Source organism: Melanerpes formicivorus, unplaced genomic scaffold, assembly GCF_026170545.1.
Source record: "Melanerpes formicivorus ecotype bairdi unplaced genomic scaffold, bMelFor1.0.p_v2 SCAF_251, whole genome shotgun sequence".
Lineage (NCBI taxonomy): Eukaryota > Metazoa > Chordata > Aves > Piciformes > Picidae > Melanerpes > Melanerpes formicivorus.
Genome location: NW_027142603.1, coordinates 32359 through 46923, shown reverse-complemented (window position 1 = coordinate 46923; position 14565 = coordinate 32359). Strand labels below are relative to the sequence as shown.

Here is a 14565-nt window from a genome sequence, read left to right as displayed (position 1 = left end):
TGGGAAGAGACAGAGAGGAGAGAGAGATGACAAACAGCAGGGAGGGAAAGAGAAATGTGTTTTGAGAAAGAGCACTGAAGCAGCTAACAGCTTTAGCTTTCCTTAAGTGGGGATGCTGAGGCCTACCACGCTTCTGCTTGTCACCAGAGTGTTGGTGGCAGAAGCCATGTGCTCAAGCTAGTGTCACCAAGCAGACAGTGAGGGATGTCTGTGCAATGGGACAGACACTCCCAAGGAACTGATGGCTCAATTCAGGCATTCCTGGAGCAAACTCGGGCTCCTGGGACCCCAGGCTGGTAGGATAATGCTGGCCACACATGTGCTCACTGCTCTTTGTAGCCAGCTGAACAAGGCATGCCAAAAGCTGAGATAAGATTGGAGTTCTGGCAAGTACCCAAGGATTTTGTTGCTGAGCTGGATGCTTTGCCCTGGAAATTGGGCTGCAACGTGGCCATGACTTGGCTGGGGAGCCTCCTGTTGACCAGAGCATGGTGTTGACATCTCAGTTCCTGCCCCAGTGGTCTGCCCTCCTTTGGCTCACAGGCTCACAGGTTGTTTGGGGTTGGAAGGGATCTCTGAAGATCATCCAGTCCAACCTCCCTGCCAGAGCAGGAGCAGAGAATCCAGCACAGGTCACACAGGAACACATCCAGACAGGGCTGGGAAGGCTCCAGAGAAGGAGACTCCACAACCTCTCTGGGCAGCCTGCTCCAGGGCTCTGGGAGCCTCACAGGGAAGAAGTTCCTCCTCATGTTGAGCTGGAGCCTCCTGGGCTGGAGTTTATATCCATTGCCCCTTGTCCTATCCCAGGGTGCAGCTGAGCAGAGCCTGTCCCTGTCCCCTCCCTCCTGACCCCCAGCCCTCAGCTATTGATAGACATTGATTAAATGTCCTGGTGAGACCCCACCTGGAGTACTGTGTCCAGTTCTGGAGCCCCTATTACAAGAGGGATGTGGAGGTGCTGGAAGGTGTCCAGAGCAGGGCCAGGAGGATGATCAGAGGGCTGGAGCACCTCTCCTGTGAGGACAGACTGAAGGAGTTGGGGCTGTTCAGTCTGGAGAAGAGAAGGCTCCAAGGTGACCTCATTGTGGCCTTCCAGTATCTGCAGGGGGCTACAGGAAGGCTGGGAAAGGACTTCTCAGGATCTCAGGTAGTGACAGGACTAGGGAGAATGGAATGAAGCTGGAGGTGGGGAGATTCAGGCTAGATGTGAGGAGGAAGTTCTTCCCCATGAGAGTGGTGAAGCACTGGAATGGGTTGTGCAGGGAGGTGGTTGAGGCCCTGTTGCTGGAGGTGTTTAAGGCCAGGCTGGATGAGGCTCTGGCCAGGCTGATCTAGTGTGGGGTGTCCCTGCCCATGGCAGGGGGGTTGGAACTAGCTGATCCTTGTGGTCCCTTCCAACCCTGAATGAAACTATGAAACTATGAAATCCCCTCTCAGACTGCACAGCCCCAGGGCTCTCAGCCTCTCCTCCCCAGGCAGTGCTGCAGTCCCTTCAGCATCCTTGGAGCCTTTTGTTGGACTCTCACCAGCAGATCCCTGTCCCTCTTGAACTGGGGAGCCTGGAACTGGATGCAATATTCCAAGTGAGGTCTCTCCAGGGCAGGGCAGAGGCGGAGGAGAACCTCCCTGGCTCTGCTGGCCACACTCCTCTGAATGCAGCCCAGGACTCCATTGCTGTCATGGCAGGTCAGACATTTTCTTTATGGCTGGAAGGCAAAACTCAGGTGATGTAAACATCCCAGCAGCATGGATGGGATTCAACCTGCATGTGTGAAGTACCTGCTGAGTGGGGAGCAGACCTGCTTTCCACACCCAACAAACTCCAGTCTTGTCTTCTCTTTATCTGTGACCTATTGGTGGAAATGTGCTGATGGGTTGGAATTATAGGCTGGGAGAACTGAGGCCAGGACAAGCTGGTGATTGCCAGGAGCATCCTGAAAGCTCTGCAGAAGAACTGCCTGCTGTTAATTGCCTCAGCAGTGGGAAATGGTACCAAGGATGATGGTGGCAGTGCTGCAGAAGTGAAGAGGTTGCTGTAGGGTATGATCCTGGGTTCTTGATGGAATTAATCCATTCTCCTGTAGCCAGCAGATCAGCAGGCGTTCACAGACAGGGTTTGGGTGGGCAGGGACCTTTCAAAGACATTTGTCCAACCCCTCCAGCAGTCAGCAGGGACATCTCCAACAAGAGCAAGTTACCCAGAGCCACAACCAACCTCCCCTAGAATGGTTCCAGGGATGAGGCATCTACTGTCCCTCCAGGCAACCTGGGTCAGGGTCTCACCACCCTCAGCATAGAAAATGTCTTCATTCTCTCCAGTCTGAATCTCTCTCTTTTAGTTCAAACCATCACCCTTTATCCTGTCACAACAGGCCCTGCTCTAAAGGCCATCCCCATCTTTCTGATCAGCCTCTTGAAGCACTGACAGACCACCAGAAGGTCTCCCTGGAGCCTTCTCTTCTGCAGGCTGACCAAGCCCAGCTCTCTCAGCCTGGCATTCCAGCCCTTTCCTTATTCCTGTGGCCTCCTCTGGCCCCACCCCAACAGGAGGGCTGTGCAGAGAAGAATGCAGTGTGTGATGCCCTGGTGTCTCTCACCACCTTTTGTCTTTCCTAGGGGTGCTACACTGTGATCCTGAACTCCTTTGAGACCTACGTGTACCTGGCAGGAGCCCTCGCCATTGGAGTGCTGGCCATTGAGGTACTCAGCCTTGGGGCACTAGAGGGAAGGCCACCGTGGGTTGGTGGCCAGCAGGCTTGCCAGGGGAAGCTGCTCCTGCTGGCAGTGAGTGGGCTATCAACTTGTGGCTTTAATTGCTTGGCAAGAGCCAATAAAGGCAGGGAAATAACTGGGGCTGCCTCCTGCTGGGCCAGCTGTGGATCTCACACCTTGCCCTGTTTGCCACAGGGGCTTCAGGGACCTGCCCCACCGAGTGCTGCCCTCCCTGGGCCAGCACACCCAGCAAGCTGCTGGCCCCAGCACTGGGTTCACGTGGCCAGGCTCTGCCTTTGCTTTACACACTTCTGGTTGGAGCCTGAAATGGGGTTTGCTGCAGAGCATCTCCACTGCCCTACATTAATACCTGGCTCTGTGGTGACATTTCTGAGGAGCAGGCTTCCACCAGCTGTGATGTTAACCCAGAAGTGACATCCCTGGAGCACTGCTGGGGCAAAGCTGGGTGCTTTCCCCAGTCCCCTGCCCTGGGCAAGGGAGAGGGATCTGGCTGGAGAGCTCCAGCAGCCCCAGCACTGTGCCCAGGCCAGGCAGTGGCAAGGATGTGCAGAGCAGGGATCACAAAGCTCACTCCTCTGCGACACCAGTGATGGTTTGGGAACAAAAGCAGGCTGCTCCTGGAGCCACAGTGTTTGTGGGGCAGAGGGAGGAGGGGGAGGCATTGCCTTCAAGAAAAAGAAGAGGTCTGGGGCTTGAGGGAGGGAGAGGAGAGGTCCTGGTGCCAGGGGTGGGGGAGAGCTTTACCAATCTCCTGGAAGCTGCAGCTGACTCTTTGTGCTTCTCTGTTTCGTTGTTGCCCTCCTTCTCCCGCCTCCCCCTTCCCCAGCTCTTCGCCATGATCTTTGCCATGTGCCTCTTTCGAGGGATCCAGTAAGAGGTGACCCCTGAACCACCATGCTCCCCACATGCTCAGAAGAGAGAAGGAAAAAAAACAAATCAGAAGAAACTAAACCTGGAAACACCCAAAACCCAAAACCAACCCCACACACCTTTATTTTTTGTAACACAATGGGGCAGGGGAGAGGGGAAAAGGAAAAAAGAGAAGAAAGGGGGAAAAAAAGGAGGGGGAAAACAACCCAATCAACCAAACAAAAGCAAAAAGAGGTTTGTAATAGATGAATGACCAAAAGGATTGTACTTCAGGGGCTGGAACTTTGAGGTGATGTGCACTACACTGTACCCCAGACCCTTGCCCAGAGCCACGTGCAGCAGCCGTGGAGCAGGAGCCCAGCACAGCTGATTGCACTACAGAATGACAGAGCTGGCGGTGGGGAGCAGGGGAAGGAGCACAGCCACCTCTCCTGCGAGGCCCTGCCTGATGATCAGGACTTCTTCACCCAAGGACTGGAGAGCAGACATTGCGGGGGCTGGGCGAGAGAAGAGGTTGGCCCCAGTGTGTGACCGCCCAGGGGGGTTTGAACCAAGTGGCGGTGGCTCCCCTGGGAAGCCATCGTTGGCGTGGTTCTGGCTTCTGTCCCCACAGCCAGAGAGCGAACACAAGACTCAGATTCCTCACCAGGAGCTTTGTCCCTCTCAGCTGAAACTTGTCAGAGAAGTGGAGCACTCCGGCGAGGCTGGCTTTTCCCTGGAGCCCCAGGCAGGGGCAGCGTGGTCTCGGTGCAAGCCGTGGGACTCAGCTAAGGCTGGCTGATGTCAGGAGTTTGGTGCCTACCTTTCTGGTTTGGCTAAGATTTACTGTTTGTCGTTGTGGAAAAAAAAAGAGACTAAACAGGTTCCCTGCTGTGTTGCCACCTCCCCCCAGGAGAAACAATGGCTCTGGTCAAGACTCACCGATCCTGCTGCCTTCCCCAGGAGGGGAGGAAACCGTGTTGAAATCTTGTCGGCCTTTGCCTTTCCCTTCACCCTTGCCAAAAGACAGTTTGAGGCGCTCTGGAAGCAGAAGCGTTTGCAGTGGTTGCTACCTGCTTTCCAGTCCTGAGAGGCAGAGCTGGAAGAGGCAGAGGGGGGTTTGCCAGCCGCTCCCACGCCCAAAACAGCCTTGTGGCATCAGGTCTGCTCAGAGGATGTCCCTCGAGGTGCAGCGAGTCAGGATGGGGTTAGTCTGCCTGTCACTGGAGAGCCTGTCCTCCCTTGAGGCAGCCCTGACATTTAATTAACACGGCACCGATGTCATCGTTTGGAAGAGAACTGGAGAAAGGTGCCTGGGGCTGGGACCTTGGTCGGGAGTACGGTGGAAGTGCTGAGGCCCCCAGCTGGCTCTGAGAGGAGGGAGCAGCCAAACTGCTGCTCCAGGGCTTGTGGTTATCAGCCCGGGCAGCTCATGGGTTTCTTTCCTCTGGAAGTATCAACCTCTGTTGCCTTAATTACTCATCTGGTCACTCCCTGACCCCCAGACTCATTTGAGGTGCTGGAGGACAGAAGGGGGCTGTGGTTTCTTGTGTAGCTTAGGTCTTTTTACAGATTTTTGTAGGCTCAGATTGTGGAGCAGTTTTATAGAGGCTTAGACCAGCCCCTCTGGCAGGGAAGGAGAGGGAGCAGCAAGCAGCAGCCAGGAGCCTCCTGCCCTGGCTTTGCAGCAGCAGGTACATTGGGTGGCTGTCCCCTTTCACCATCACCCTGTCCCAGTGGCTGTCCCAGTGGCACCACTGCAGGCTGCAGGCTGCAGGAAAGGATGGAAAGCTGCACAATGCCTGGTCCAGAACAGCCAAAGATCTTGGCTAAAGACACAGGTTGAAGAATCAGGATGCTGAGGAGCAGGAAGGAGGCAGCAGAGCATTTCCAGGCTTCATCTGAGAACACGTTGCTTGTCAGCGGGAGAGGACCTGGGAAGGCACTGCTGCATCCCCCCCCACCCCACACTCAGCATATTCCAGCATCAAAACAGGCATCCAGGGCTGCTGAGCAGCCTCCAGTGATGCTTTAAACCTTGTACAAAGCTTGTCTGAACCATTTCCCCCGCCTCCTGCACCTTCTTTTAACGAGGTGTTTTAGCGTTAAATTCTGGTCTGTAGTTTAATGAAGGAAATGAGTTTTGCTGGCCAAAGCCCAGCAGCCTTTGTACCCAACAGCAGGTGCTGTGCTGCAGAGAAGCAGCAGCAGCTGCCTCTACTGGTCTTGCAGGGAAGGGGCCAAGCAGAAGGTGAGCTATCTGCGCTGGTTCTGCCTCAGGAGCTGGTGGCAGCTGCTCTTCGGGGAGGGTAGTTCCCAAGGGAGCAACAAAGCCAGCAACAGAGGTGATAATTTGGCTGGAAGGTGAGCGTGGCGGGTGGCTGAAGGCCAAAGAAGCCCTTTTTCTGCCACCAGTGGCGTGGGGGGTGGGGGTTGGGGAACTGTCAGAGCCTGAAACAGGTTCTCTGCTGGCTTCTCTTTGTCTTTCCCAGTTCTGGACTCATTGCTTTGCTTTTAGCTTTCTCACTTTCCCTCTCTCCCTGTCGTTCCGAAAGCTGTGGAGGTATGTGGTTTAGCAGTGACCCAGCACTGATGGCTTAAGGGGTGGTCCTGATGATCTTAAAGGTCTCGTCCACCCAAAATCGTTGTGTCATTCACATTACTCCAGCCTCTGCACAGCAGTTTCATAGAAGCATAGAATAGAAGCACAGAATCAATAAGGCTGGAAAAGACCTCAGAGATCATCAAGTCCAACCTGTCACCTAACACCTCCTGACAACTAAACCAAGTCCAATGCCCTCTTGAACACCTCCAGGGATGGGGACTCCACCACCTCCCTGGGCAGCACATCCCAATGGCCAATCTCTCTTGCTGAGAAAAACTTTCTCCTCACCTCCAGCCCAAACCTCCCCTGGCACAGCTTGAGACTGTGTCCTCTTGTTCTGGGGCTGGCTGCCTGGGACCAGAGACCAACCCCCACTTGGCTACTACCTCCCTGCAGAGAGTTGTAGACAGCAAGAAGGTCTCCCCTGAGCCTCCTCTTCTCCAGGCTAAGCAACCCCACCTCCCTCAGCCCCTCCTCACAGGGCTGTGCTCCAGACCCCTCCCCAGCTTTCTTGCCCTTCTCTGGACACCTTCCAGCAGCTCAACATCTTTCCTGAACTGAGGAGCCCAGAACTGGACACAGGACTCAAGGTGTGGCCTAACCAGTGCTGAGCACAGGGCAGAAGGATTTCCCTGCTCCTGCTGGCCACACTGTTCCTGATGCAGGCCAGGATGCCATTGGCCTTCTTGGCCACCTAGGCACACTGCAGGCTCATGTTCAGCCTACTCTCAACCAGTCCCCCCAGGTCCCTCTCTGCCTGGCTTCTCTCCAGCCCCTCTGCCCCCAGCCTGTAGCACTGCCTGGGGTTGCTGTGGCCAAAGTGCAGCACCCAGCACTTGGACTTGTTGAAAACCATCCTGCTCGACTCTGCCCATCTGCCCAGCCTGGCAAGGTCCCTCTGCACAGCATTCCTACCCTCTAACTGATCAACGTCTGCCCCCAACTTGGTGTCATCTGCAAATTTACTGATGACTGACTCAATCCCCTTGTTTCTCCTGTCTTACCTCATCTGATCTGCCTTCTTCTGGATGAAGGCTCAAATCCTCTCTGCAGCTGGTCAGTGTGCCCCTGGGAACCCAGCCTGAAACCCCACCAAAGGCCAGCAGCACCTTTCACCTCTTGGCAGAGCTGCTTGAAGAGAGCTGCCAAGTCAGATACCTGCAAGTCCAAGAGGACCTGTGGAAGTCAGGAACCTTGCAGAAGGGTCCAGAAAGAAAATTCCAGAAGGAATTTCTCCTGGGGGTTGGGGTGGGGGGTGGAATTTCCTGAAGAAGCAAGCCCAGAAAGCAGACTCTGGCCATATGGCCAAAGCCACGTCCCGTTGTTGGGTTCTGTCCCTTGGTGACTTGGCTGCCCCTGCTCTCCAGGAGGTTGCCCAGGACAGCAGGCAGGAGAGGCAGCTGTATTTTTCTATTTAACAGCTCTGGTGAGTGTTTTGGGGTCAGGGGGCTCACACTGGGCAGGCTGGGGAGGAGAGGGAGCTGCAATGCTGCCACCTTGCCCAGCCCAAAGCACCTTGGATGGTCGCTGCAGAGCAGCCCGAGCCCTCAGCGCCCCCTCTGCACGCACCAGACCTGCCCTGCTGGTATTTAATGCTCAAGGGACTGTCACAACTGCCTGGGCCAAGGGCTGTGTGTGTGAAATAATGTTGGAAATCTATTTTAAGAATAAACCTGTAAATGTTCTTTTTATGATTAATTAGTGGAGCTAATTTATCCTGTAGTCCCTACTGTAAGGCTTTTATATATATATATATATATTGAAAGGAATCTTTTTGGGGGTGTTTGGGGTTTGTTTGTGGGGGGTTATTTTTTTGTTGTTGTTGTTGTTGTTTTTCTTTGGTATTATAAACCAGAACACAAGCCTGGAGCACCCTCTGCACGGATTTTTGTGGTGCATTTCTTATATAAAAAGAAAAGGGAAGGAAAAAAAAAACACAAAGAGGAAGGAAAAATAAAAAGAGCTTGTGAGGGTGAAGGCTTTAATTCTCACTATTTGCTTGGTGTGAAGTACAGCCACTTTCTTACCAGAGGAGAAAGAATAAATTCAGGTAACAGCAGCTAAAATGAGGTATAAACTGAAGTGTCCCATTCTCCCCCACCCCAAGTAAAAACCCTTGACCAGGAAGGAGAAACCAGCTTAGGACAGACCCAGCCTCTCCTTCATCACCAGCTCCTGTTTGCCAGACACTGGGTAGGTGGAAATAAGGTGACAGAAGGAGCTGTGTGGATGGTGATGATGATGATGAGCTTCCTTCATGATGAGCTTCCTCCATGATGAGCTTCCTCCATGATGAGCTTCCTCCACCCTCAGCAGCGAGGGCTTTGTGGAACACAAAGGTTTGGGTCCATTTCTAGCTGAGAACCCAGCCTCAGTCCTGAGCTGTGCCTGCTCCAAGCACAACCCTCTAGGGGGGACACCACTCCCAGCCCTGCAGGACGTCACACAAGTGCAGGTAGCTTCCTCGCAGCGTCCCTCAGGAGATGGTGTCAGTCCAAGGCCTTCCTCACCATTTGACAGATAAGGAGACTGAGGCCTGGGGAGGGTCTCAGCAGATCAGTGGCAGAGCCTAAAGTGATGCTCCAGGCTTTTGATCCATCAGGTGCCACCTGCCTGAGCTTCTGTCCTTAGGAACACAGATCTGGACACACCCCCAGTTAAAAGACTGTTGGTTCCTGGTGCTCTACTTGGGCTTCACCCTGAAGCCGCCCTGAGAAACTCCCTCCTAAATCTCACTTGCTCTAAGTTCACTTCCTCTAGTGGGCCTGGCCACGTTTCTCCTGCAGCACCTTGCTGATGAGAAGGGACCATGCCTTTTTGTAGCCCATTCCCAGGCAGGACCATCCATTTTCCCCTTCTCACTTAGCTGTTGAAGACCTGTAGAGCCCCAGTCCACTTCCATAACCTTCCACACTGTCCATTCACAGCTAGATGGAGCAAGAAGCATGCAAATAAAACCACTTCTTCACCTCTCCCCTTTCAGGGCTACATTCCAAGTAGCACAAAATCTCTTACGTGGCCTCTCTGCTCTGATCTGGAGCAGAAGACATCGACTGGCCAAACCAGAAGTGGCTCCCTGTCTTAAGTTTTGCAGAGCCATCTGCTAAGCAGAGGAGCAGGGGAACCTGACCTCACCTGCCTGAAAGCTCCTTGGGACAGCTGTAACTGCTTTCCTCTCCCTCCCACCTGGTTTAACCATCCAGAAGGCTTCAGGGAACTGCTCTCCCATAGTGGAGTCGCTCATTTCTCTTGAAATTCCTAAGACCTGAGGCCCACACAGATGTGAGGAGAGCACTAAGACCACCCTCCCCATTCCCTTCTCCTGCAAGGCTGCTTCTGCTGTGGTCAGTTTTACTTGTCTTTTCCTAGAAACATTATTTCCCACCCCCCTCCCCCCTCCCCTTCCCCAAACCAACGAGCAGTCTGTGTATACTTTTGTGTGATCCCCCCACTAAAACACAACGAATCCAAGCTCCACCTACCTACAACCAACAACTACAGCCAAAGTGAAGCCACTGCAGCTGCCCCATGCAGGCGGTGCGTGGGGTGAGGGCAACAGCTCCCTGCTCCTGCTCCCACCCCCAGCACCACTCGGTCCCATCTGTCATGCTCCCCAGGCTGCACTTGATCATTTCCTCCTTCCTCCAGGCCCAACTCTTCCACCAGAAGAGGAAGGCTACCCCTAGGTGCAAGTTTCAGTTGCTCACTGTCATATTCTGGATGCCTTGAAAGCAGCGTGGCAGGTGGGAGGCTCCAGAGCTTGGCCTGCTGGTGGATGTCTCCCTTCAATTCACCTCTTGGGAGAAAAATACCTAAATCCCAGCTGTGATGTTTCCTGGCTCAACCATTCCCAAGCACTCAGCTGGTGCCACCACTCCCACTCTGCACGGCCAGCAGGGACAATGCACACACAGGGTGTCCCTGGTTGAGGCAGCTGCTTCTAAATGCCAAAAGCACTAACACAACATCGACTACCCACTACCACCTTCTAACTCTACAAAGATTAAACAGCAACAGCCAGAGCTCCCGGGCTCACCAGCCTGAGGACTGCTGGTCAGTCTGTGCAGGCTCTTCCTCCTGGGATTTCTAGGCCGTCGGCTCCGTTCCAGGGCAGGCTTTGAGCCGGTCGAGGGGAGCGCACGAGGGGAAAGTCCGTGCCCTGCACGCAGACCTTCTGGCTTCAGCCCTGCCGAGAAGAAAAAGTGCTGCTTCCAGGCACAGACAGGGATAATCCACAAGAAAAGCAGTGGGAAGCAGGGGAGCCAATGCTGTTAAGCCCAGGAGGTGTTGGAGAAGCTGGCTAGCGAGCGCTGAAGCACGTTTCGTCCGTCCTTGGCTGAGCTACGGAAGGTCAGGAGGCCTCCACACGCCCTGCTCCTTGCTGGTCTCCAGCCCAGTTAAGTCTCTTAATGCTACAAACTTTGGTCCTCTCTTCTTCAAGTCGGAGGGGCTGTGGTGCCTGCACACAGTCAGAGCTGGAACACCGTCTCCCGTGCCTGAGCCTCATCTCTGGAGGCTGCTCCCTGACGCCAGCAGTTGTCCCAACGCTGGCTCTGCGCTTACTAACCACAGCGGTGCCCCAGCTCCCCCTTCCCTCAGCCAGATGCCACCTCACAGCCACCACTGCTGCCACCATCAGGAAACTGTAGGAAGTGTGCTGGGGTGAAGGGGACAAAACCCCCAGCCTGGAAACTTCATGGCACGTCCCGAGCAAGGAATGTCTTTGTGCTCAATGGGCTATTTCCTCTTCTTTAGCTCTGTCTCCTGCCAAGCTTTGCACGGGGCTGGCACCTCCAGCAGCAAGGGAAGCAGAGCTGTTTGCCACCAGCTGGCCTTAACCCAAGCCCATCCAGCTCCCAGCTCCCCACACAGTTAGTGCTGGCTCAGAGGGGAAGAGGCTGTACACAAGGGGCCAGCCCAGCAGGCAGAGGAGGGCTGACCCAAGGGACTAGCCAAGTCCTTCGTTGCTTCCCTGCCTTCCCCAGGGGTTTGGTTTGGATGTGCTGGTCTTGTTTTGTGCTTTGTTCCAGCGGGTTCAGAGCCTGCGATCCCACCAGGCCGGTTCCCCCCATCCCTGGGGGCAGTGTGTGTGGGGAAACCAGCTCTTTTCCCTGAGCCTGCCAGGCCCACAGACCTCCCTGAGCCTTCCTCCCACTGCTCCTTACCTCCTGCAGAGGGACTGGGGCAGGGGTGTCTCCCCCTCCCCATTTCACCTGGCAATGGCACCAGCAGCGGGGCACATACCCATTCATGCCGGCAAGTGGGAAAGGAAGAAACCCCTCCAGAACCAAAAGGGGATAAACCAAAAGAAAACAACCCCACAAACCCCAAAACCCATACCCAACAACAAAAAAAACAACAACCCTAACCCAAAGCAAACCCAACAGAGGTGAACTCAAAATTACCAACCCAAACCCCCTCCCTCCCTCCCCCCGGCCTGTGACATGAAGCCCAGGAGTTAGACTTTCTTGGGGCGGCGGCCGACTTGGTAGTAGTAATAAACACTGATGAGGATGAAGAGGGCTCGGCTGAGCAGGAGGAGCACGGCACCCGTGGCTATCCGGCTGCTCTCCACCAGGGAGGCAGTGGTAACTGCAGGAGAAGGAAGGAGAAGCTGGGTGAGGAAACCACTGACAGAGCCGCAAGAGCACAAAGCTGTTTGCTGCTGCCCTCTAATGCGGTGCCTGAGCCAGACCTGAAGAGCCTGGTGAAGGCAGAAGCCTTCAGCACAGGCTCAGACACAGAGGGGAGGGGAGGGGAGAAGAGGAAGAGGAAGAGGAAGAGGAAGAGGAAGAGGAAGAGGAAGAGGAAGAGGAAGAGGAAGAGGAAGAGGAAGAGGAAGAGGAAGAGGAAGAGGAAGAGGAAGAGGAAGAGGAAGAGGAAGAGGAAGAGGAAGAGGAAGAGGAAGAGGAAGAGGAAGAGGAATAGAATTAACCAGGTTGGAAAAGACCTTTGAGATCATCAAGTCCAACTTATTACCCAACACCATCTAATCAACTAAACCATGGCACTAAGTGTCTCATCCAGGCTCTTCCTAAACATCTCCAGGGATGGGGACTCCACCACCTCCCTGGGCAGCACATCCCAATGGTCAATTAGCTGTTGGGATGTGCTGCCCAGGGAGGTGGTGGAGTCACCATACCCTGGAGGTGTTCAAGAGGGGACTGGATGTGGCACTTGGAGCCATGGTTTACTTGCAGGAGGTGTTGGGTGACAGGTTGGACTTGATGATCTTTGAGATCTCTTCCAACCTTATTGATTCTATGATTCTAACATCCAACCCAAACCTCCTCTGGCACAGCTTGAGACTATGTCCTCCTGTTCTGGTGCTGCTTGCCTGGGAGAAGAGACCAACCCCCACCTGGCTACAGCCTCCCTTCAGGGAGTTGTAGGCAGCAGTAAGGTCTCCCCTCCCTGCCAGCAGGCTGCAGACACTCACCCAGGAGCTGCACAGCAAAGTAGCAGGCCTCAGTCAGCAGGCTCCAGCGGATGATGACTTTCTCAGCTGTGTAGAGGGCATTCCACATGATGAGAGAGATACCTGCAGAGGCAGGAAGAGACAGCAGAGCACAGCTGCCCCAGGAGCACGGGGACGGGGCAGCCCACCCGCCTGCTCCCAGCTGGACCAGTTCAGCATCCCCCCGGAGCAGTGCATGGGAGGGACGGCTGCAGCACCCAGCATCCCCACGAGGTGCTGCTGCAGGCTGCGGGAAGGAGCCTTGGCAAGGGCAGAACATCCACCGCCTGCTCTCAGCCCCTGCCACCCCCTCTCCGAAACATCCTTCCCATCTTACCAGGACGTGCCTGCCCTGCATTGCTGGCCAGTACCCTCTGCACACCCAGCTCCAGAGAGGAACCTGGCTGGAACCCCGGAGGTGCAGTGCCTGTGGCTGCAGCACAGGGTCCAGAGCTGCACAGACCCCGAGAGTCTCCTTCTATCCCTCGTTTTCCTTCCCACACCACTTCTTCAGGCTCCTCTCACCTTCTCTTCTTTGCCCATCACTTCCTGGGCCCCTCATGAGTTGCTATCACCTGCTCCTTCCCTCCTCCCATGAGGAGGATGTGGTAGCCCAGCAGGAGATAGAATCGTTCTGGTTGGAAGGACCTTTAAGGTCACTGAGTCAAAACAGTCTCCCAGCACTGCCAGATCACCACTAAGCCATGTGCCTTAGTACATCTCCACGGCTTTGAAAGCCCTTCAGGGATGAGGACTCCACCACTGCCCTGGGCAGTTTGTCCCAGGGCTTGACAACCCTTTTGGGGAAGAAATTTTCCTCAAGTCCAACCTAAACCTCCCTGGGTGCAACTTCAGGCCATTTCCTCTTGTGCTATCTCTTGTTCCTCAGGAGAAGAGCCCAACCTCCACCTCACTCCTACCTCCTTTCAGGGAATTGTAGAGAGCCAGAAGGTCCCCCCTGAGCCTCCTTTTCTCTTGGCTAAACAGCCCCAGCTCCCTCAGCTGCTCCATCTTCCAGCCCATCTCCAGCCTCCCTTTGCTGTGACACTCAGGATCCTCCACCAGGCATTTAGAGCTTGATGTTCTGCCCTACAGCTGCAGCTGCCCAGCTGGGCACAGGCTTTGCCCCCACTCCTGCCATTTTGTCCTCTCACCCCCTGACTGCACAGGGCAGCAGCATGCCCTGGGCAGGCACTCACTGAGGAGGGCTCCTCCGTAGAGCCGGATCGGGGTCTTGCTGCTCGCCGGTTCCTCCTCGAAGACAGCGTCGTAGAGCTGGTCAGGGAAAGCCAGGGCCTGGCAAGGGCAAGGGGGAAATTCAGCAGCCTGCTCCAGCCAGGGACATCAAAACATGTCCACATCAGGCCTTTATGAGACTAGAGCCAGGGGCCAGGAAAATGGCAATGAAGGAGGTGCAAGAAATGCCAGCGTGCCAGCAGCTGGCTTCATGGATGGCTTCTGTGGCTGTGTGGCTCCTGACCCTGCTCAGCAAAATGGGCTCTGGTGGTGGAAACGAGCCACCATGGACACTGGTGGCACAGTGCATCACTGAGCCTCAGGGAGGGCAAAGGCCTCACCAGAGAAACCAGACACAGGAGGCAAGGGAGGAGGATAAATGCCAGGGCCTGAGCAGCCCCCCTGGGCACCCCTTGGGCAGTCTGGAGCTGGTGGTGCCCAGGGGCACATCCCTCACTTACCATGATGGCCACCCCCGAAAACATGACGGCGGAAACCAGCTGCCAGACCCTGTGAGAGAAGAGGGAAGACAGAGGAGCTGCCATGAGCACAGGGGCAACACTTCACAAAGCTCTCCTGGCCACTGCTCGCTCATCAGCCTTCATCCTCCCTCCTCGCACTGCTGAGGCAGCCAGGAGCCTGCCATGGGAGGACTCACACTCTTCCAGCCTCACCACCCAGA

The 14565-nt window shown here is 55.1% G+C and overlaps 2 protein-coding genes across 11 annotated transcripts in view; one reads left to right on the top strand and one right to left on the bottom strand.

The window, feature by feature from the left end:
- The window catches only part of TSPAN18 (tetraspanin 18), a 177315-nt gene extending 169246 nt beyond the window's left edge, over nucleotides 1–8069 (top strand). For all 8 annotated transcript variants that reach the window (XM_068169956.1, XM_068169958.1, XM_068169957.1 and 5 more), the window contains 2 exons: nucleotides 2620–2703; nucleotides 3563–8069. In XM_068169956.1, the coding sequence (XP_068026057.1) occupies nucleotides 2620–2703; nucleotides 3563–3610 (132 nt within the window). In that variant the 3' untranslated portion in view covers nucleotides 3611–8069. The remainder of the gene's footprint in view (nucleotides 1–2619; nucleotides 2704–3562) is intronic.
- Nucleotides 8070–8154: 85 nt separating this feature from the next.
- The window catches only part of TP53I11 (tumor protein p53 inducible protein 11), a 33356-nt gene continuing 26945 nt past the window's right edge, over nucleotides 8155–14565 (bottom strand). For all 3 annotated transcript variants that reach the window (XM_068169966.1, XM_068169965.1, XM_068169967.1), the window contains exons 4-7: nucleotides 14345–14393; nucleotides 13847–13943; nucleotides 12630–12731; nucleotides 8155–11782 (exon numbers count right to left, since the gene is read on the bottom strand). In XM_068169966.1, coding sequence (XP_068026067.1) covers nucleotides 11649–11782; nucleotides 12630–12731; nucleotides 13847–13943; nucleotides 14345–14393 — 382 coding nt within the window. In that variant the 3' untranslated portion in view covers nucleotides 8155–11648. The remainder of the gene's footprint in view (nucleotides 11783–12629; nucleotides 12732–13846; nucleotides 13944–14344; nucleotides 14394–14565) is intronic.